This window comes from Humulus lupulus, chromosome 7, assembly GCF_963169125.1.
Source record: "Humulus lupulus chromosome 7, drHumLupu1.1, whole genome shotgun sequence".
NCBI lineage: Eukaryota > Viridiplantae > Streptophyta > Magnoliopsida > Rosales > Cannabaceae > Humulus > Humulus lupulus.
Window position 1 is genome coordinate 63,500,155 of NC_084799.1, and position 22,486 is coordinate 63,522,640.

General features: G+C 40.1%; 1 protein-coding gene and 1 long non-coding RNA gene across 2 annotated transcripts; both read left to right on the plus strand.

Annotated features, from left to right (window-relative positions):
• The first annotated feature begins 15,372 nt into the window (after positions 1–15,372).
• LOC133791778 (probable cadmium/zinc-transporting ATPase HMA1, chloroplastic) lies at positions 15,373–18,219 on the plus strand. Its single transcript, XM_062229693.1, has 6 exons — positions 15,373–15,378; positions 15,469–15,619; positions 15,701–15,885; positions 16,625–16,771; positions 17,153–17,348; positions 17,794–18,219. Exons 1-6 carry the CDS (start codon positions 15,373–15,375, stop codon positions 17,949–17,951), a joined length of 843 nt encoding a protein of 280 aa, XP_062085677.1. The 3' UTR covers positions 17,952–18,219.
• A 1,247-nt stretch (positions 18,220–19,466) lies between these two features.
• On the plus strand, positions 19,467–21,143 carry LOC133792798 (uncharacterized). The gene is made up of 3 exons (XR_009874280.1): positions 19,467–19,769; positions 20,081–20,189; positions 20,514–21,143. It is a non-coding gene; the product is annotated as an uncharacterized LOC133792798 (long non-coding RNA).
• The last annotated feature ends 1,343 nt before the right edge of the window (positions 21,144–22,486 follow it).

Below are 22,486 nucleotides of genomic sequence, written 5' to 3' on the forward strand. Positions count from 1 at the left end.
TCAACCGATTGAGGTGTTTAATAGGCGAGTGCCATCAAAATTCCTGCGTGGTCGATAGTTCGGAGGCCTCTGAATCCAATGGTCTGGCGGGTGGCTATATGTGGCGGGCGAAAAGTGGTCGTTCGTCGTCGGACACAATAGCACACAAAGAGGAAAAAGAGAGAGAAAGAAAGAGGAAGTGAAGGAGAGAGAAAGAAAAGGAAATTTTTGAGGAGAGAGAGAGAGGCTATGGGAAAATAAGGCTTAAGCCTTTTTTTTAAAATTACATTTGGACCCCAAAATATTAAAATTCTTTTCAAATAAGCCCTTTAGCAAAACTTTCTTAATTTTATAAAAATCCCCCAATTTAAATTATATGACATTTGGGTCCAATACTTGACTACTCAAGTTTCTCTCTCTCTCTTTAATCTCGTTAATAACATAAAATCATGTTTTAAACACTATTTTTCCATTACTATTTCTTAAATTTGTAAACTTTTACATTTTATGTATTGAAACTCAGATTTATAACAAACAATGTATTATGAAAATGTTGGGTGTTACAATACTTCCCTTGTTAAAATAATTTCATCCTTGAAATTTCAAAATAAATTGGATAGTCGGAGAAGAAAAACTACGATTTCTAATAAGCAGAACAACATCATACTGCACAAGGTTTTATACACAACACTTACTTTCACCCCAGAAACGAAACTTATTCTTGGCTTGAAATCCTTATTGTTGACCCTCGTTTTGGTCAACTGACACGGAGTCAAATGCTTGATGTGATAGAAAGTATTGAAATAAATCTAATGGAAAGAAAAATAAATGACACAATAAATTATAGTGGTTCGGCCCCACGAATTGGTAATGACCTACGTCCACTTAAGCTATTATTGATCTTGATTCTCAAAAGTGTGATCAAAGAACTAGGGTTCTTCGAGTTTCACAAGCCTTAGAGGGATGAGTAATACAACCGAAAGATAATAGCTAAAATTCTCCTCTAAAGCATAAACCAAAATCAACCAAAAAATGTCTCTCCCTTGAGCTATTTCTATCTATTTATAGGCTCAAGGAGGGTTACATGAATTAGTTACAGATATTTTTTCCTAACTAATCGGATAATCATGTATCATGGGAGATAATCTCGGATATGATTACAACTGTACAAGATTATCTCAAAATATACATAGTACACGACCAAGCTGGTCGTATATAAAACCCAAATGCTGTGTCAGGGGAATCTCCCTGGTCGATGGTCGAACAGAACCTCTGCCAGGTGTCAGCCACGTGTTAAAAAATTTTGCCATGTCATCCACACCTGCTTTTCGGATAACATTTTCCCCCTAAGTTTATTTACTACGTCCAGCAATAAATAAACTTTTAGGAAAATGACCCTTCGATTACCCCACCAAATCTGTCAGAGTAGTTCGTGCCTCCTTGAAAAAAGTGACCTACCCACGTCCAATCATACCTTTTTGGTTCCCAAGCAAACCTTTGACGGCTATCACTCTTCCCCACGCCTTGAAAAAGGGGAACTTATGATTACCTCTTTTTTCCATATCTTAGACAATATATATAGCTTCCAGAATTTCCTTTTCACTTTTTACAAGCTATTTTTCTGTCAAGAACTCTTCCAAGAATCCCCAAGTTAGAACCCATAATTTCTTTGAAGACCATCCTTCATCGTTCCAGGAATCTGCTGTTCTCACACCTAAACTCGAAATCGTATAGGTAAGCTTCAGAACTTTTGCACCCTTTACTTTGATGTGCATGCCGATTTAAGCTAGTTTTTTAGGTTCTGATACTTCTCCGTGTTCTTGGGTAGAGATGCATGAAAATAGGGCATTTGTCGAGTGATGCTAGATATGGTAGTGTATATTTGCCTTTTAGGGGTTATGAATCAGTTTGATAGTCGAGATCATAAATTTAGGACGTAAAATCGAAGTAAAAATTTGATTTTTAGGCTAGTTGAAAAACTGGGTTTTTCCCGCCCTTATTGAAGTTGAAAAAGCTTTTTCAGAAAAAACTTTTTACTTTCACTTTTTGATCTGTTTTTCAAACTGTTCGTATGAAATTTTTTGTTTTCGTTAGAATGTTGCTGTATAAACGTTAGACTTTTATACATGAGCAGTGTTATTCTAACCAACTTTTTAGGCTCTTCATCCTCACCTCCCCCTTTTTCTGTTCACAGCTTTTAATGCCAGATTTGTGGGGAGGTGAGAGGCCGATAGACGACGACCTACTTGCACAGCTGCTCAAGGGCGAAGAACAGCCAGCCCAGTGCATCCACGAGATTCCTTTCTCTAGAATTTCTCCTCCAAGACCTCAACCAACTCCAGTTAGAATGGGTTGTGTTAAGTCCACTGCCCAAAAGAAGAAAAATCCTGAAAAACCTTCAAATCCTCCAGCCTAGCCTGACTCGCAGGCTGGGGTTCCTTCGACCAGTTTTCGAGAAAATATTGTTCCTGACCCTCACATCAAAGTTAGGGCCCGTCCTCGGTATTCAGTTCTTCCCGACGTCGAGTGGTATCTTTCCCCACTCATCCATGTAACCCCTCGGATGCTAGCCAACTACTTCAGAAAGTACGGCCTTTCTGGGGTAACCCTCAAAATTCCTACTGTGGATGAGCGAGCGAATTTGGCTGGAGGCGTTTACAGCGCCTGGTCGAGATATCACATAGAGGCTGGGGCTACCCTTCCTCTCCATCCATTCTTCCAGGGGGTGGTGAACTATTTTGGAGTCGCCCCCTTTCAAATTACACCAAATGGATATAGAATGCTTGCTGCACTCTATATCCTTTATAACCACAAGAAATGGCCAGAGCCTACCCCCCCACGAGGTCAATTACCTTTTTGACCTTAAGTCCAACCCCCAACAATCTGGTACGGGGTTCTTTCACTTTTGTCACCAGGAGACCAACCGAACCTTCCTGAGTGACACAACCCACATTTCAAACGTGGAGAAATACAGTCAAGAGTATTTCCTCACGCCTGACATGGTCGCGAATAACCTGGCCTTCACTCAAGGAGGTAAAAATCTTTTTCCACTGGTCGCTGTTTTTACTTAGCAATTTTCCTTGCATGTTTATGAAACTTCTTGTGTTTTTCAGGCCCATGGTTGCGACTAGACCCAACACCAGACATGGTGTTGAGGTCTGCCATGTTGGCCAACATGAAGGACGTTGAGAAGAGCGACAAATCTCTGGTCACCGAGGCCAACTTGAGGCTAGTTGGCCTCCTGGCCCCTCACCAGGATGTGAGGGAACCTGCGGCAGGAAGTGCCACTGCCGAGGAAAATCCCGAGCAGCAACCACCAGCATCTCCTCCTCGACGGAGACTGACTGGGGTTATAATCAGGGAACCCGTTGGCACTCCCCCAGTAGAAAGGTCTTCTGTCCCCCAAGGAAAGGGAAAACAAAAGGCAACCGAGCCTATCATAGACTTAGACGAGTCCTCTGATGAAAACGGTATAGTTATTTCACTCTTAGATAACTTGCCAATTCCCTGTCATTTATTTGATGGGGACGACAATTTTACATATGCTCCAAACCTAGGGCCAGACTTCTTCATGCCAGAGAGTGAGTGTATGACTAGTAGAGTCAATAGTATAGCGACCAGTAGTAATAGCTCGGGTATTTGACTTTGTAATTTTCTTTGTTTATTATTTATTTTTTTGCAACATAACTTGTTATTTATTTTTGGCTTACCGTCTTCATGTTTACTTCTTTTGCAGAAATGGCTTCTGCAAATGTCTTCGATATCTACAGCACTCAGGAGGAAGAAGAAGTTCCCTTGGTCTGAAAGAAGAAATTGACCAGGAAACGTGACGGGGAGCCCAGTCAGATGCCTTCGGCTAAGAGGAACCGAGCCACCGATCTTTCGATGGATGGGCCCTCTGGTCAAACATCTGTCCAGCCTCCTGCTCCTCACGAGCAGGAAATTCCGCCTCCACCTGCTCCTGCTGCCATGACTCCTTCACCTCCGAACCCTACTGAACAGACTCAACAAGCTGAGGGTGTTCCCCCTGGGGCTAAACTATTGGGCCGCTCCCTAAGGTCGGCCAAGGATCGCCTTTCTCACATTCTTAAGCATGACCACTGCAAAGAGGCTATGGCTGAAGCAGAAACAATGGGGGCCGACCAGATCCTCAATAGAGCCCTCAATGAAGTGGCCAGTGTAAGTAATCTTCCTTCTCTTTTGTGCTCATGGTCCTGATTTTCCTTTTTGAAGTCAGTCTAACTCTTATTCTTTGATTGCAGGCAATGCTAACCATGACGGCTGCTCGCGCCCGCTTGGCTGCAAGCGTCGAGCAGTCTCGTGCTAGGGAGTCGAAGCTAATGGAGGAGCTTCGAGCTGCGGAGGCAAGGCACACGGGAGAGTTGGAGGTGGTGACCCAGTAGAAGGATTCTTTGCCTGCGGATTTGGTGGAGAAACATGCCTCTTTGGAAAGTGCTAGAAAACAGAGAGAGGAATACCAAGAGGCCAGCCGAATCCACTGGCATGAAGTCAAAAAGCTCCAAGAGGAAAATCTTGCGAAGGAATGGAGCATTGCCATCCTCAAGAGCCAAGTGGAGCAACTCAAGCTCACGAACACCAAGGACCTGGAAAGGTACAAGAATGTGACACTTCGATGTTTCTACGACTTCTGGAAGCATAATCAAAGTGCCAATTTCGACTACCTTCCAGAGGATGCCAGGAAAGCTAAGTTGGCTCGCTGTGCTGCTCGACTGGCTATCGAAGAAAGGGCCAGAGTTCCTGCCTCCCCTGAGATTTCGTTGGCCACGAGGATGGATGGAGGGGAAGCTGTAGAAGACGCAGTTAACCAAAATGCTCCCAAAGATCCTCCCGCTGCTCCTTAGCTTATTTTTTACTTATTTTATTTTCTTTTTCTTACATGACCCACAGGTCATGATGTTAAGACAATATTTATTTTCTTATTGCTGCATGGGCAGCTTTTCCTCTTAACATAACATTTACATCCGAGCAGTACTGCTCGCGGTGTAAAAGGATTCCTTTGATATTATAATATTTTTTCTTTATTATAACATCTGTTCGCATGACCGAACTTAGCATAGTACTTTGGCTTGATTTAACAAAATATAAATTTTGAAAAATACTTTAAGTACCGTAGCATGCTTTCACTTATTTTTCTCATGTGTTTACATACCTCTTGGTATGCTTTGCTTTCTATGTACCTTATATGCCCCCCAAGTGATCGAGGAGCTTTAGGTCCTTGGTCACTTGCCTTGACCACAACCTGTACGAACATTACTGCTCGATATAAAATGTAAAACTTATAATACAGCAAAACAACACACGTAATGAACAAATACTTGTAAAAAATTACAAAGTTTGGCAAGAATGACTGGCTGCGCATAGTCCCTTATAATTCTCATATTTAAATGGACTAAACATGTCTTTACGAGTGATCTTTGAAAGATCTTACACTTATAAGCGATTAGCCATATAACATGACTAACCCTTTTTCAAAACTTGTAAAAAGTAAAAATTAATACAAGCCAGTCCTTTAAGAAGGACTGTTTACTGATAATACTTGCGCATGTGTTCTCCATTCCAATAACGCGAAACGAGATCTCCATTTAAGCGTGCAAGTTTGTAAGTGCCTGGATGAAGGACTTCTTCAATCTGGTAAGGTCATTCCCAGTTTGGTTCGAGTACTCTAGCAGCTTGGTCGCGGGTGTTTAAGAAAACTCTTCGAAGTACTAAGTCTCCGACATTGAACTTTCTTTCTTTTACTTTGGAGTTAAAATATCGAGCGACTTTTTGCTGGTATGCAACTACTCGAAGTTGGGCTTTCTCTCGTTTCTCCTCGGTCAGGTCTAGGGACTCCAACAGCAATTGGCTATTTTGGCCTTGGTCGTATGTGATTCTGTGATGCGAGGGCGGATCTAACTTGACAGGCAACATAGCTTCATACCCGTATGCTAAGGAATATGGGGTATGACCTGTTGCTGTTCGGTGAGAAGTTCTATACAACCAGAGGACTTCAGGCAGCTGCTCTGGCCATGCTCCTTTAGCTTCCTCGAGCCTTTTCTTCAGGGTATCTTTCAATGTCTTATTTACTGCTTTGACTTGCCCATTTTCTTGCGGATGAGCAACTGAAAAAAAGCTCTTGATGATGCCATGTCTTTCGCAGAAGCCTGTGAACACGTCACTATCAAACTGGGTGCCATTGTCCAAGACAATCTTTCTTGGCAATCCATATCGACAAACAATGTTTTTGATGACAAAATCAAGTACTTTCTTTGTCGTTATGGTTGCGAGTGGCTCAGCCTCAGCCCATTTGGTGAAGTAGTCGACAGCCACCACTGTGTATTTCACCCCACCTTTTCCTATCGGCAAGGACCTGATTAAATCTATACCCCATACTACGAAGGGCCATGGAATTTGCATTTGCTTTAGCTCATTAGGAGCAGCTCGTGGGATCTTGGAAAACCTCTGACACTTATCACATTTTCGCACAAACTCCATCGAGTCTTTGTTCATTGTCGGCCAGAAATAACCCTGCCTTAGAATCTTCTTTGATAAGCTCTGCCCCCCAGTGTGGTCTCCACAGAAGCCTTCATGTACTTCCTTCACTAGCTCTTTATCCTTTTCTAGTGTAACACACCTGAGTAGTGGCATTGAGTATCATCTTCGGTATAGAATACCATCAACCAGGATATACCTAGCAGCCTGTCTCTGAAGGGTCCTGGCTTTGTTTCTATCTGCTGGTAGTATACCGCTCGTGAGATACCCCAAGTATGGTGCCATCCATGTATCTGTTAACTGGACCTCCATATTGGTTTCGTCTGCTCATATGCTTGATGCGCGTAGCCGTTCAACTGGCACTATATTAAAAGTGTCAGCATCTTTTGCACTCGCGAGTTTGGCTAAGGCATCTGTGTTTGAATTATGATCTCGAGGTATTTGCTGGAGGGTATATTTTTCAAATTGTGTCAACAGATCTTTTGTTTTGTTCAGATAAGCCACCATTTTTAGGCCTCGTGCTTGGTACTCCCCTAAGACTTGATTCACTACCAGCTGTCAATCACTGTATATATCCAGCACTTTTATGTTCATGTCTTTGGCTAACCTTAACCCAGCGAGTAGGGCTTCATACTCAGCTTCGTTGTTCGAAGTGGTGAAATCAAACCTAATTGCGCAGTGAAATTGATGCCCTTCTGGCGTTATCATTATTACTCCTGCTCCTGCATGAGATTCGTTGGATGATCCGTCTGTGAATAGTTTCCATGAAGGAGCTTCAACTTGAGGCTCAGGCGCACTAGGCTTTTCATCCTGCTCGCTGTCTAGGAGTTCATTGAATTCGGTAATGAAATCAGCCAAGACTTGTCCTTTTATTGCTGCTCGCGGTGAGTATGTTATATCGAACTGCCCAAGTTCGACCGCCCATTTCAACAAATGACTAGCAGCCTCTGGCTTTTGCAAAACTTTCCGAAGGGGCTGGCCAATCAAGACTGCGATTGGATTGGCTTGGAAGTAAGGACGTAACTTCCTTGAGGTCAAAATTAAGCAATAGGCTAATCTTTCAATGGGAGAATATCTCAATTCGGCTCCGATTAACCTCTTGCTCACATAATACACCGCCTTTTGTACGCCTTCTTCTTCTCTCACTAACACCGCACTAGCATCATATTCGGTGATCGCCAGGTATATGAACAAAGTTTCCCCATCTACATGCTTTGATAAGACGGGAGGCTGCGCCATGTGGGCTTTTAAGGCTTGGAAAGCCTGTTCGCAGTCTTCAGTCCACTCAAACTTCTTGTTGCCCCTAAGTAGATTAAAGAAAGGGATGCACTTATCTGTTGATTTTGAAATAAATCTACTGAGCACGGCAATCCTTCCAGTCAAACTTTGCACATCTTTGATCTTTACTGGCGATTTCATATCGACCAGGGCCTTGATCTTTTCGGGATTAGCCTCGATTCCTCTCGAATTGACAATGAACCCCAAGAACTTCCTTGATCCTACTCCGAAGGAACATTTGAGAGGATTTAACTTCATTTGATATTTGTTCATAACATTGAAACACTCTTGTAAATCCTTCACATGTCCTTCTGCCTTTTTTGACTTCACCAGCATGTCATCAACGTACACCTCCATGTTTACCCTGATCAACTCCTTAACACATGTGGTTAACTAGTCGCTGGTAAGTCGCACCAGCATTTTTCAATCCGAAGGGCATTACTTTGTAACAGTATAGCCTTGTATCGGTCTGAAAGCTAGTGTGATCCTCTTCAGGGGGATGCATGCTAATCTGATTGTACCCTGAGTATGCATCCATGAAGGAGAGGATCTCATGGCCCGCAGTTGCATCGACCAGCTGGTCGATCCTTGGGAGTGGGAAGCAATCTTTAGGACAGTCTTTATTAAGGTCTGTGAAATCCACACAGGTCCGCCATTTGCCATTCGGCTTGGGAACCAGTAATGGATTAGAGACCCATGATGGATAAAACTCCACCCTGATGAACCCATTCTCCTTCAATCTTTCAACTTCTTCCTTTAAGGCTTTTGATCTGTCTTTATCGAGTAGGTGCCTTTTCTGTTGCACGGGTGGAAAGCTTTTGTCAACGTTTAGGACATGGCTGATGACTGCAGGATCTATCCCAACCATGTCTTTATGTGACCAGGCAAAAACTTCCTAGTTCTTCCTCAAAAATTCCACCAGTGCATATTTGGTTGTTGTCTCTAAGTTTTTGCCGACCTTCACAACTTTGGTCGGATGTTCTTCATCTAGTTGGACCTCTTCAAGGTCCTCGGCAGGTCCTATATCGTCCTCAACATCCCCAAATCGAGGATCTAAATCTTTATCCTCACTTTGAGCAACACCCTATTTGGTGACTTCATCACCTGATTGGGCTTGTACATTAATAGCCATTTGCATCTCTTTTGGAGGAACACTCCTTGGCACCCACTTCTTGGCCTTGGTAATTGAGGCATTGTAGCATTCCTTGGCTTCCCTCTGGTTTCTCAATACACATCCTATCCCCGCATTTGTTGGGAATTTCATGGCCAGGTGCCATATAGAGGTGATGGCCCGAAGGTCGACCAGTATTGGCCTTCCAATTACAACATTGTAGGCCGAAGGACAATCAACTACTATAAAAGTAGTTAGTGTCCTGGTGGCGGGTGCAGTACCTGCTGTTACTCGAAGCCTGATTGACCTTGTTGGAGCAAGTCCCTCACCAGAGAAACCATAAATTGTTTGGTTGCAGGGCTCCAAGTCCTTGACGGACAACTTCATCCGTTCCAGCGAAGATTTATACAGGATGTTAACTAACTTCCTATATCGACCAGTACTCTTTTCACCATCATGTTGGCTATCTGAACATCCATGACCAGCGGATCAGAATGTGGGAATCGGACATGCTGGGCATCAAAATCAGAGAAAGTTATTGCACCGTCCTCTGTTCGAGCCTTCTTTGATGCCCGATCCTCCACAGTCATCATCTTGATGTCTTGGTCATGACGTAGGGTCCGAGCGTATCGTTCCCTTGCCTTTCCGCTATTCCCTGCAAGGTGCGGGCCTCCGCAGATGGTGAGTAAGGTGCCATCCACGGGAACAGGCTATAAAGGTGGTGAGCGTTGGCGTATAGGCGCCTGCTTTTTGCCACCTGGAGCCTCTTGTTGGGAAGCTCCCGCGGCTTGCACATATCTCCTCAAGTGTCCTTGTCTAATAAGGAACTCGATTTCATCCTTCAGCTGGTTACACTCGTTCGTATCGTGTTCGTAATCGATGTGAAAACGACAGAACTTGGTTGTATCCCTTTTTGAAATATCCTTTCGAATGGGAGCGGGTATTTTGTAAGGCACACTAGAACTTGTGGCCTGATACACCTCTGCTCGAGACTCGACAAGGGTGGTGTAGTTGGTGAACCTTGGTTCATAACGATTACCCTTAGTGCGCTTACTCTCGGAGGTAGAGGGTTCTTTATGGGGCCTCTTCCCCCCATTCTTGTCGTTGCCATTCCCATTTCCTTTGCCGTTGCCGTTGGGATTTGACCCATTGGCGGCTTTCGCGAGGTCTTCAGTCCCCTTATCTTTATTTGGGGTCTTTCCCTCGCTGGAAATTGCATCCTCGAGCTTGATGTATCGATCTGCTCGATCAAAAAACTCTTGGGTAGTTTTAACCCCATGCTTCCTGAGGCTACTCCAAAGAGGCGTACGACGCCTAGCTCCAGTAGTTAGGGCCATCATTTTGCCTTCGTCTCCCACTGTTTTGGCCCTAGCTGCTGCTCGCATGAAACGCTGGACATAATCTTTTTGTGGTTCTCCTTCTTGCTAGCGTATCTCGACCAGCTGGTTTGCCTCAGTTGGGTGCACACGACCCGCGTAGAATTGTCCATAAAACTCCTTTACGAACATCTCCCGAGATACAATACTTGCAGGAGGGAACTTAAAGAACCACTCTTGTGCAGCATCAGATAATGTTGCAGGGAAGATCCTGCATCGAGCATCTTCGGACACCTTCTGAATGTCCATTTGTATCTCAAATTTGTTGACATAAGATACTGGGTCACCATACCCGTCAAATTTCAGAAGTTTGGGCATTTTAAACTTACTGGGGGTTTCAGCCATTGCGATCCTTTGTATGAAGGGAATGCCCCTTCTCCTGTCGTACTCGATATGAGACGTTCTTCCCCCGACTAGCTGTTGCACTGCTTGGTTCAGGGCATCTATTTGGGCTTGAAAGACTTCAAGAATTGCTGGGGCTTCGGGTGCTGGGGGAATGTACTCGTCGTGCCATTCATGGTGGTCGTTGAGTACATCCCTTAGATCATCATCTCTTCGCCGCTGCTCGCTGGCTCCGAGCCGGCTAAAGACATTGTTTTGTCTGGGCTGCCCCCCAGTATTATGTCCTGCATGTCGATTTTCTCTAGGTGGGGGGCTTCTGCCTCCACCTCTTTCCTCGTTCCTCCGACCAGTGTTCCCTCTGAACCTCAATTGGCTATGGTGGGACCGACTGTTTCCTCAGTTGCCTCCTTGGGCTGGAACTTCCCGAGCGTTAGGGGGAGGCCAGCGCTGGTCGGTAGGTCCCCGTGCATTATCATGCCGTGCGGGGTCCTTGACTGCAGAGCCTGTCTCTGAGTTCCTTCTGTTGCCAAAAGGACGCTGCCCCCTGCTCGGTGGGTGCGGCTCTTCACCCCCCGAGCATCTAGGGCTGCGGGGCTGCTGCCCAGCCCTATTCTGCCTTGGATGTGGGGGATTGCCTCGACCAGCCTGGGATGGAAGCTGCGTCTCAGGGTCCCTAGGTGGGACATCATCCTGAGGCAATGGTGGTTGTTCCGGCCTTTGAGGGCTTGTTGGCTGTAGCAGAGGGCTAGGATTGGGACCTCTTTGAGGTGGCTCGTTTGGGGGTTGGTTAGGCTGCGAGGCAGGCGCAGCCTGATTCCTAGCCAATTGGAGGGCTGCTTCGAGGGCTGCCATGGCATCCCTTTGACAACGGTCCATCTCCACCTGTCTTTTAATCAGCTCTTGGCGCTGGCGCTCTACTTCTTGCTGCTGTCGCGCCATGGTCTCCGCAGCACTTTCTTGACTGGCCCTCAGATTGGGCAATTCCTCTTGCAATACTCCCAGAGTAGTTCTCAGCATTTCGGAGTCCAGTTCCTCCTCATCAAACTCCAAGTGTGGCTCATTCTCAGTCATGTTCGGAGGAGGAGGTTGAGATGGTGCAGCGTCAGCAGCCTGCCTAGTCTTCCTGGATGTCTTTGCCATTAGTACTTCAACCACCTCATCTCAAGCTCTCAATGAAAGCAGCAGAATGTTGACCCTTGTTTTGGTCAACTGACATGGAGTCAAATGCTTGATGTGATAGAAAGTATTGAAATAAATCTATTGGAAAGAAAAATAAACGACACAACAAATTATAGTGGTTCGGCCCCACGAATTGGTAATGACCTACGTCCACTTAAGCTATTATTGATCTTGATTCTCAAAGGTGTGATCAAAGAACTAGGATTCTTCGAGTTTCACAAGCCTTAGAGGGATGAGTAATACAATTGAAAGATAATAGCTAAAATTCTCTTCTAAAGCATAAACCAAAATCAGCCAAAAAAAGTCTCTCCCTTGAGCTATTTCTCTCTATTTATAGGCTCAAGGAGGGTTACATGAATTAGTTACAGATATTTTTTCCTAACTAATCGGATAATCAGGTATCATGGGAGATAATCTCATATATGATTACAACTGTACAAGATTATCTCAAAATATACGGAGTACACGACCAAGCTGGTCATATATAAAACCCAAATGCTGTGTCAGGGGAATCTCCCTGGTCGATGGTCGAACAGAACCTCTGCCAGGTGTCAGTCACGTGTCAAAAATGTTTTCCACATCATCCACACCTGCTTTTCGGATAACACTTATCATATATAAAAAGACAAGGATGTATAAACACCTCACATATGAATTACAATATGAAAAGAAAGGAAAAGAGCTATAATAAGAGTATAAATTACAATGAATGTATACGAAAATACAAAGGAATCCTCATCATCTATACTTTTGTACACATACCACACAACGTAAGAAGAGAAAAAGACAATCATCATGAAAACATCCATGACATTCATCTTTTACAATCAATTTTAAAGCAGATGCAATTGACTGGTTATACCTTGATGATAGAGGCTAAATTGAACAACAAGTTTGTTCAATAAAGAGTTTATTGGCATAAAAAAATTGGGTAAATAGAAAACAAATGTATAGCCAATGAAGATTAGTCTTTAAAACCAAGTCTCTATGAAACCCTTTCATTGTCAAAACCGACTTCTTGCCTTGGATGAGAAATAGTGAGATAGGCCATCCATTAGGTACCAGTTTAGAAAAGCCTGAATCTCATTCTTTCTCTAAGAAAACATTTAAAAATCAAAATTGTTTCCAAATGTATAAAAAAGATAATAATAATAATAATAATAATAATAATAGTTTTCTCTCTCTTCCATGGCGAAGAGGAAGAAATCAATAAGGAAGCCTGTTACGCGATCAGTTTCAGAGAGCCTGCCTTCAATCCAAGAAGAAGCTGTGTTGGATGGAGTTGTTGATGAGGCAACGTTGATGGATGGTCATGAAATGAAGGCTGATTTGCCCTATGTTGTTGAAGAAACGAAAGTGACGGAGCTACTCCCAGTGTGATTGGAGCTAATGTGAAAACGAGGGAATCGTCTCCTAGATGGGCAGACTCCATGGATGCCGATGACTTCCAAGCTTCAGCCCAGAGCCATTGGAAGAACTTCAATTCGGGTAACCTCTCATATTCTGACCAAAAACTCGAGTATACTGAACCATTGTTTAAGGATGGCAAGAAAATTGCTCAAATGGATGTAGAGGAAGTCATAAGCCAGTCGGCTAATTGGAACTCTGCTGTTATTTGCATGGTGCTTGGAGCAAACCCACCCCTGGCTGTGTTTGAACGGTTTATCAAAAGGGTTTGGGGTCATTTAGGGATTGTGCAGATAACAAGGATGACAATGGGTTTGATAATGATTAAATTTAATGATGAAGCCACAATGGATCAGGTTTTGGAAACTGGAATTTTACACTTTGACAGGAAACCAGTGATTATCTGACCCTGGTCTCCAGATTTGAGTGCATTTCGATTGATTCGGCCAGTCCCCCTTTGGATCCGACTACAAGATCTTGGTCTCCAATATTGGGGAAGCAAATGCCTTAGTGCTCTTGTTAGTACTTTAGGTAAGCCAATCATGGTGGACAAGTTTACTCGAGAACGATCCAGAGTTCAGTTTGCTAGGGTTATGGTGGAGATGGAAATCAATGATAACCCACCCAGGACACACTACACCAAACGCCTATTACCATAACACAAGAAGATAATATTATTTAAAAAGTATTATAGTAAGTATGGTTAAAAAGTGGTAAAGTCCAAAACCAAATGAAAAAAAGGCGGCACCTTTAGGAACTCCCGCTAAATTGAAATAGCAAGCTTTTGGTCTGACTATAATATAGTCTCTTTACTTTTTTCACCTATAAAATAAAGAAGAAAGAAACTTTTCTCCCACCCGATCTTTCCTTTCTCCCTCTCTCTATATCCTCTCTCTATAGCAAGGTTTGGGTTTTCAGGGAAGGAGATACCATATCTTCTTTCCCTATTTTAATACATATTTTCTTTGCTATAAACCCTCGTATAAGGTCATTTCTTTTTCCACTGAATTGAAAATTTTATTTATTTATTTTTCTGGTTTGCTTATTATTATTTTTTTGTTGGAGTTTCGCTGTATGCGAGATCGATATTTGATTTTTTTTCTTTTATTTTATTTTTAATATTTTTGGTTGGTTCCCTTCATGTTCAAGAAACAAGATGTGCATTTGTTTGTGAAGGCTAGGCACTGGCTCTGGGAGATTTTTGGGACTTTGGGGCGGTTGAAAATGGAGGGTTGACATTGGCTCTTTGTTTGGGTGAATCAGGGTTCGATTTCTTTTGGGTTTTTCTTTTTGGGTAAGAGGGTTTGGTTGAGATGGGAAACACCGGTGAGACAGTAACAAGGGCGTTGACCCGTCGGTAGGCGGGTTGGTTTGGGTCCGCCGCAGAAACGGGTCATGGTGGCCCGGTAGGATAATGGGTCTCGATGAGTTGTCTGAGAGTTGCTTAGTTTCGCCGAGATCGGGTACCCCTGTAAAGCTTCTGGGTCGCGAGGATGCAAGCGTGTAAGTGTTCTCATCTTTTTTCTTACTTGGGTTCGTTTTCTCTCATTTATTTTTTGATGAGAACTTAGTTTTGATTGTTTATTGACTTGCTTCATTGATATAAACTTATATTCGACTCATTTGATAATATGCTATTGTGAAATTAAAAATGTCATTGTTTGTGTGTTTAAGAGATTTATATATACATGTGATATGTACCAGTTTTTACTTGTTCATTCTCTTGGACTATTCCAAGTTCCACTCAAGTCACTTGCCTTGGTCTTTGTTTTACTGTGGTTATGTTGCTTTTCAGCACAAGTTAAAAGAACATAATTAATTTATAAACTTCCTTCCAAAGACGGTTGCGAAGCCTTTACAGAATGCTTTCATTCTCGTTGCTTTTCCTCTCGTTGGGGTAAAATTTGAATTTTGAGTAAAATTATTTATAGTTGAACTTATAACATGCTTGTATTGGCATTATTTTGTTGACCGTTGACACAATTTTTGTGTTGGTCTTGCATAATTATATAACTTGTAACGTTTATATCAACTGGGATTTTCATTTGACTGTTGTCTTTACAGAATCCATTGCAATGTTGTTATAAATTGAAATTTAATCGGTGGCAATATGCTATACCATCTGGGGTTTTCTCACAGCATAATGCCAACTGATTTTGAGATAACCTGTCTTTGTAGAAACAGTTGTATTTTTAAGTGAAAAACACTATGTATGTTTATATATGAGTTTGATTGTTTTCCTAGTTCGTAAGAATATAAGATTATAGTAGCAATTAGTTACGATATACTCAACTTTGGATGTAGGTCTCTGCAACACTTGATGCTCTTATTGACATTAGTAGTGGAAAAGTTAACATCCATGTATTAATGGCTCTAGCGGCATTTGCTTCAATATTTATGGGGAATGCCTTAGAAGGAGGGTTACTTCTTGCCATGTTTAATTTGGCTCATATAGGTAAGCCATGCACAATCACATTTAAGAATAGCTTATTGTTTTGGAAAAAAAATTGATTATATAACACTGGGATGACTGCAGCTGAAGAGTACTTCACTAGCCGTTCAATGATTGATGTTAAAGAGTTGAAGGAAAATCATCCTGAATCTGCTCTTGTGCTAGATATGAATGAAGATAGACTTCCTAACACAATCGATTTGGCATACAAAAGGGTTCCTGTACATAATATAGAAGTGGGATCCTATGTTTTGGTTGGAGCTGGTGGGGTATGTGATGCTAATTTTATTCATTTTAGTTTTGTTTGTTGGAATAGTAAGCTAGAATGTTCAAATTCTGAGGTGAAAGGAGTATAATATAGAATTGATTATTGTTTTCTTAGGATTTATATTCTCTGAACCTAGTGAAAGTCTAGCTGTTGATCAATTAACTTTAAATGCATGTTATGTTTTGAAACTTTTCACATTAATGTGAGTTCTTGACCTGCACTACTCTATCTCTTAACACTAAAAAATCTATCCATGTGCCTGGACTATCATGTGGATGGCTTTTTGCTGCTTGAATGATGGTCTGAAAACAATTTCAAGACTGAAAATGTTGCCAATGTGATGGACTATCAAATGAATGGGTTTATCTATCTTTAAGAATTATGGTGTGAAAACATTAATCCTCTGTTGTAATAGATGTCAAGTGGTTACTCATCAATATTGTGATTTTTGGATGATGTTATTGAAAAAGAAAGAAAAATACACAAACACACATACGTATATAAATATATACATACATATTTGTAGCTTTCTGAATTCATTTAGCGATGATCTAGCTCTGTCTATGTTCTTTTCATTTCACTTAATTTAATCATTTCTTTTAGTTTGCCATTGTAAGTTACAAAGCGTTTTTTTTTAACTCATCATGTTAATTAGTAGATAACAGGGATCTTATATAGAAACTGTGATTAACTGATACTTGGAATGAAAGCAACTTAATAGAAGTTGTTATTGTGATTAGTCTGTGCCTGTAGACTGTGAAGTTTTTCAAGGCAATGCAACCATTACTATCGAACACTCGACGGGTGAAGTCAAACCTTTAGAGATTAAAGTTGGAGACAGGATTCCTGGTGGAACAAGAGATTTGGATGGTAGGATAATTGTGAAGGTATGTTTATGGACTTTCTCATAGATATATAACACAATGAAGGGAGAATTGGTGCAATGTTTATGTGTGTGTTTTCCTCTGATAATTGGATTTGTAAATCATAGCTTAAACCGATTGTTTTTCATTATACAATGTCTTATTCTATAATCTTTAGTGAAATTTACTGATTTGCCAATACCTCATGAAAATGAATGGAAGCATGATGTTTGATAGGAATATAGGAGGATTTGGCAATTTTATTAAATTTATAAAGATTATGGTGCCAGTAGTCTGTTTGTTTATGATGAAGGTGCTTGGGTGCTAAAAGAAATGAGATGGTGATATTTTAAAAAAAAAATCCTTTTCTTGTTTTTTAATTTGTTAAAATCGTTTCTGATTCAGGCTACAAAAACGTGGAAAGAGTCAGCACTCAGCAAGATAGTACAATTGACTGAAGAAGCACGCTTGAATAAACCAAAGCTTCAAAGGTGGCTTGACCAATTTGGTGAGCAATACAGCAAGGTTGTCGTAGTCTTGTCTGTAGCTATTGCTCTCATTGGTCCATTTCTCTTCAAGTGGCCATTCTTTGGAACATCAGGTAGTATTTAGTTTATACAGTGCCCTCATTAACTCTAATACTATCTATTACATTCTCTTGACGTACCCCATTCTGGGATTTAAAATTTTATGAAACACCTACTCTTACCTTAAAATGGTCCTTTTTTATTTGTTGGTTTCAATCAGAGCTCAGCTTTAACTTTTTTTTTAAAAAAAAAAAATTGTAACATCTCTAATTTTCAGTACTTTCAAAAATTTGCTTCTTGTTGTTCATATATAATACATATTACATGCATATATATACTGTAAAGAAATGTTGAGTTGGTCTTCCAACTAGAAGGTGTCAAGATAAAAAATATTCAAATACTTGATCTGTTCCATGTATATTCTTTCTTTTTCTTGTTTTTTAATGGTTGACTTTCGAGTTAACTTGTGAATTCCTATTCATGCAGCTCTTTTTTTTCCTTCCTAATTTGCACTGTCAGGGAAACTAGCATTCAAAGCAATTGAACCAATTTATGGACATCAGGCTGGAAACAATAACTCAAATTTGACTACCTGCTGTATCCCGAACTGTGAGAAAGAAGCTCTTGCAGTCGCAGCTGCCATGGAGAAGGGTACCACTCATCCTATCGGAAGGTAGCGTCACTGGACCATAGAATTTACTTTTCACAGTAGCTTTTTGGTCTGTAATCTTTAAATTATTTACTCATATTTGTTGTATCACTACTGCCTTATCATTTATTATCTCGATTTTCTGATCCATGCTCTGTGGGGTTGCATTGGTTGAGAGAAATGAATAAACAAGATCTCCATAATACACGATCTCAACAAGAATCCATAGAGAATTTTCATCTTCTGTGGCTGAAAGTGAATTAGGCTTATTGAGGCAAAGGCATACAGTCTCCGGTCTGAGGTATTTTCTAATTCAGAGCTCAATAACTTTACTTTTATTCTTTTTTCTTGAATAAATATATAGTATAAGATATGAATGGTTTTTGCTCAAACATTTTGGATCCTTTTCTTTCAATTAGGGAAGGGTTCTCTAGACTGGATAATTCTGTTTGTGCTCAAGCAAGCAGCAGTCTTTCTGATACATCTAACGAGGATAATATTTCAAATCGAAATGGAGAAACTCAAGAAAATAACTTATATGCATCAACGATTTGGAATTGTATGTGTATGTCTCTTCGACACTTCTTGGATTTTGGTTCTTTTACATATGATGTTTATGTTGCTAATCTTTTTTTCCTATATAGGAGTGGGAAATCATCAATGACATGAGGATTGACATGGATAGACTACAACAGAGGATGAATAACTTGCAAAGAATGATGGAAACTTGCATGGACATGCAACTTAAGTTGCAGCGCTCAATAAGGCAAGAAGTCTCTGCTGCCCTGAATAGGCCAGCTTGTTCACAAGGTACACCAACAAATTTAGATCCAGTTTTGCTTATAATTAATTTGGAAATAAGATTTTTTTCCATTAAGATTGACATATAATTTGAAAGGACCATAATCATATAAATCGTTCACAGCTGTTCCAGCAGAGTTGTGTGAGGGTGAGGGTGAGGGTGAGGGTGAGGGTGGTTTGGCCGAGGATGACACCAAGTGGGATCATGTTAGAAAAGGAATGTGCTGTATATGTTCTAATACCAATATTGACTCTTTACTGTACAGGTTGGTAGAGATCTCATACTTTTTTTTTTATATAATTATATAGCTTGTTCTAATCAAAGGCTATAATGGATTTAATTTTTAGTACCTGGAAATGATTGTCTTTGAAGATATAGATATTTTGATGATTTCTTTTAGTTTTCTATTTGTATTTTCCAGAGTTTGTCTAGATATGTTGTTTAAATTATTTTCAATTTTTTTTCTTTCTTATTTTGTTTGTGGTACTAAGATGTGATTAGTTTCCTCTGCTTATAAGGTTTTTCTAATGTTGTTCTGCATTTGTTTGGACCCAAGCATGTGCTTTGTAGTAGGTTAGCTTAAATAGGCTTCATTTGCTTTTATGATTTTTTTTAAAAGAAATCTTCAATGTCGATGATATGTGAAATTAGAGTTGTTTTGTTTAAACATGATATTAGACTTGTTTTACTGTTCTTGCAGGTCTTATTGTTCACTCTATCCAATAGGGTAGCTGGATGCCTAATTACCGAACCAATAGAGAAGGCATTCAAAGTCATCTCAAATTCAGCAGACAATGATGCTATTAACACAATAGAACAAAGAACCAAACCAACCATCCTCCAATTTGGGGATATTAGTTTTCAGAGGGAGACAGCGAAAAGATCTCATTCTGCTAGTAATACTAACCTGTTGGATGGAGACCTTGGTAGTGCAGTTGTTTGCGAGGAGGTAGCAGTGCCGGCTGTCTGTGGCATTAGAGCAATTTTGGTGTCTCCTGTCAACAGAAGAAAATGAATAGCCACTCAGTTGCTGGATGAAGTGAGGTAATTCTCTTATGTTTAAGATATTCACTTTGGCAAGTGAAGACCAATATATGATTTTTTGTAATTTTTATTTGTATGAGTGCCAAATCTTTGTTTGAGAGAGAGAGAGAGAGAGAGAGCGATAGAGAGAGAAACTTTACTTTTGATGTTCTTCAACTTGTGTCATTTTGATGTTCTGAAGTTTGCACTTACATTATCTTATGTATAGTTTTCCTTGTATTAATTTTTTTCTGCTAGAGCAACCTAATGAGCAGCAGTTTCTAAATGCTAATATAGTACTTGTCTAAGAGTTTTTAGCTGTTGAAATACAGCTATCACCCAATACCAATTGTGTTCTCTGAGGCAAAGGGATCATGTATATGGGATCCTGAAGGCAAATGGTATCTAGACTTTCTCTCTGCTTATTCTGCAGTTAATCAGGTAGAAAATGTTGGGAAATTGTGTTTTCATATATATATATATATATTTGTTACTTGATGACTGAATTTGTTTCTATCTGAGCCACTGCTGCATCTTTTTATCTATTCATATTTCAATGTTCTTTCTTTTTTTCTTTTCAATGATTTTCCATTTTCCAACTTGCTTATTACTGTGACGATTGCTCTTTTTTCTCTTTCTCAAGGAAATGCAAATTCATAGAAGATGTAAGGCAGGAAATTTACTGATATTCATTAACAATTGGTATTTTGAACTCCTACACAAGTACTTTTTAATGAACATGCATTATTTATTTCTCATTTTCAGTGCTGCTGCCTCTTCAATGTCTGCACTAAAGCAGCCAACCGTTCAAGTTCAGGCTATCATTGCTAAAGGTGTACCGAGTCAGATGCTAAGCAATTGATTGTGGCTATCATTGCATTATTTTCTTATGATCGAGTTGTGGCTATCATTGCATTAGTTGCTTCTGAAAATTTGAGAAACCTCATGTTGCAGAAACTATTAGTACTAAAGAATTATGTCAACATGTAATAAGAAGAATCACTATAACATATTTGTTGTGTATGTCTCACAATGTGGTTATCTAGGCTATCAAAAAGTGGTTAAAACAGCTAGTGACCATAACTGTTTTAACAAGATTCCTCAAGTTCACTTACTTTGGTTCAGCTGCAGAGTTAGTTAAGTTGATTTTTTAGTTTTGTTTTCGGGTTGGTTCTTTTGTATTTTGGTGCACGTATATAAGTGAACCTTGCATCATTATTTATGTACACAAATTTAGAGAGCACTAAGAGAAAAAGAAGAGAGAAAGAGAGAGTTCAGTGAGTTGTAGAGGTTGGAGTTAAAGAGAGAGCATTATTTATGTACACTGTTGTTGATGACAGTGTTGAATGTTTTAAACTAATTTGTGGATTGTTAATACAATGTTGAATGTTCTTACTTTTTGTAATTTGAAAATCAAGTTCGTTTGATGATGCTAGTATATATTAGAAAGTTAATTTTAATTATATAAAAAAATTAAAATATAATAGAATAAATTAGTGATATATATATAAAATATATAATGAGAATTTAAACATATCTAAATATAATAATAATACGAAAATTGAGTTATAATATTTATTACAATAACACTTTTTATGCAAAGAATTATGTTATGCAAACTTCATTATATAACACAAATAATGTGTTATACTAAAGTGTAGTATAACACAAAAAATGTGTTATATAATCGACTATAAATAACATAATTAAACACTTATCTATATATTAAAATAACACAGAAATTGTGTTATCGTTGACAGTACAATAACACATCTGTATAACACTAATAAAGTGTTATGTAAAGTACCCTGACCTACGATAACATAGTCGGTCTTAACACATCAGAAAGTGTTATCCTATGTTTTGATAACACATTTTCGGTGTTATTAAAAGCATTTTTTTTTTGTAGTGACAATTCAATTTTTGAACGAGCATGGTCAGTTAGTTGAACAAGGGATTGAATATGAATGGTTACCTGTAAAATGCAAAGCTTGTGCTGGGTATGGCCATTCAATGGCAGATTGCTGTAAGGAGCAGAAAGTTCAGGGGATGCAGAAGGATTCTCTTTCAAAGGGCTCTGAACCGATAGGGAGAGACTAGGGTAAGGAGGCTACTGATATGTCTGCTGTGGCTGGGAAAGATAAGGAAAAGGAAGATGTTGAGGTACCTGCTGGGATATCTTCTGTAAAAAAGAGTTCAACTAATGCAGAAATGGCTACTGATCAGACTCAAAAGACTGTTGAGGTCTCGACAGATGAGAAGGGCCAGAGGAGGCCTCAAGCAGTCTGGAAATCTCCTAAGAAGATGGTTTATAAGAAGGGGAAGGTAGATAGAAGACAGCAGAGGGAAAACATGGACTCAGCTGATTCAGAGAGGCCTCAATCTAACTATTTTGTGGTTCTGCAAGATCAGGTTGAGAGAGGGAAAGGAGGTTTCAGTGATCCTTGCTCATCTCATGGACAATTGTAATGTTATGAGCTGGAACTTAAGGGGTTTGAATGGTCCGAAAAAGCAGGTTGAAGTGTTGAATATGTGTAGTAAGAATAAAATTGGAGTGGGTGCTCTTTTGGAAACAAAAATGAGGGGATAAAAAATAATTGAGATGAGGAGTAATAAGTTTATGAACTGGGATTACTACTCTAGTTCAGTTACTGAAAGAAGAATCTTATTAATTTGGAGGAGGGCCTTTGTTAAGGTTACTGTGATTGAAGAAGATAGTCAGTTTGTTCACTGTCAAG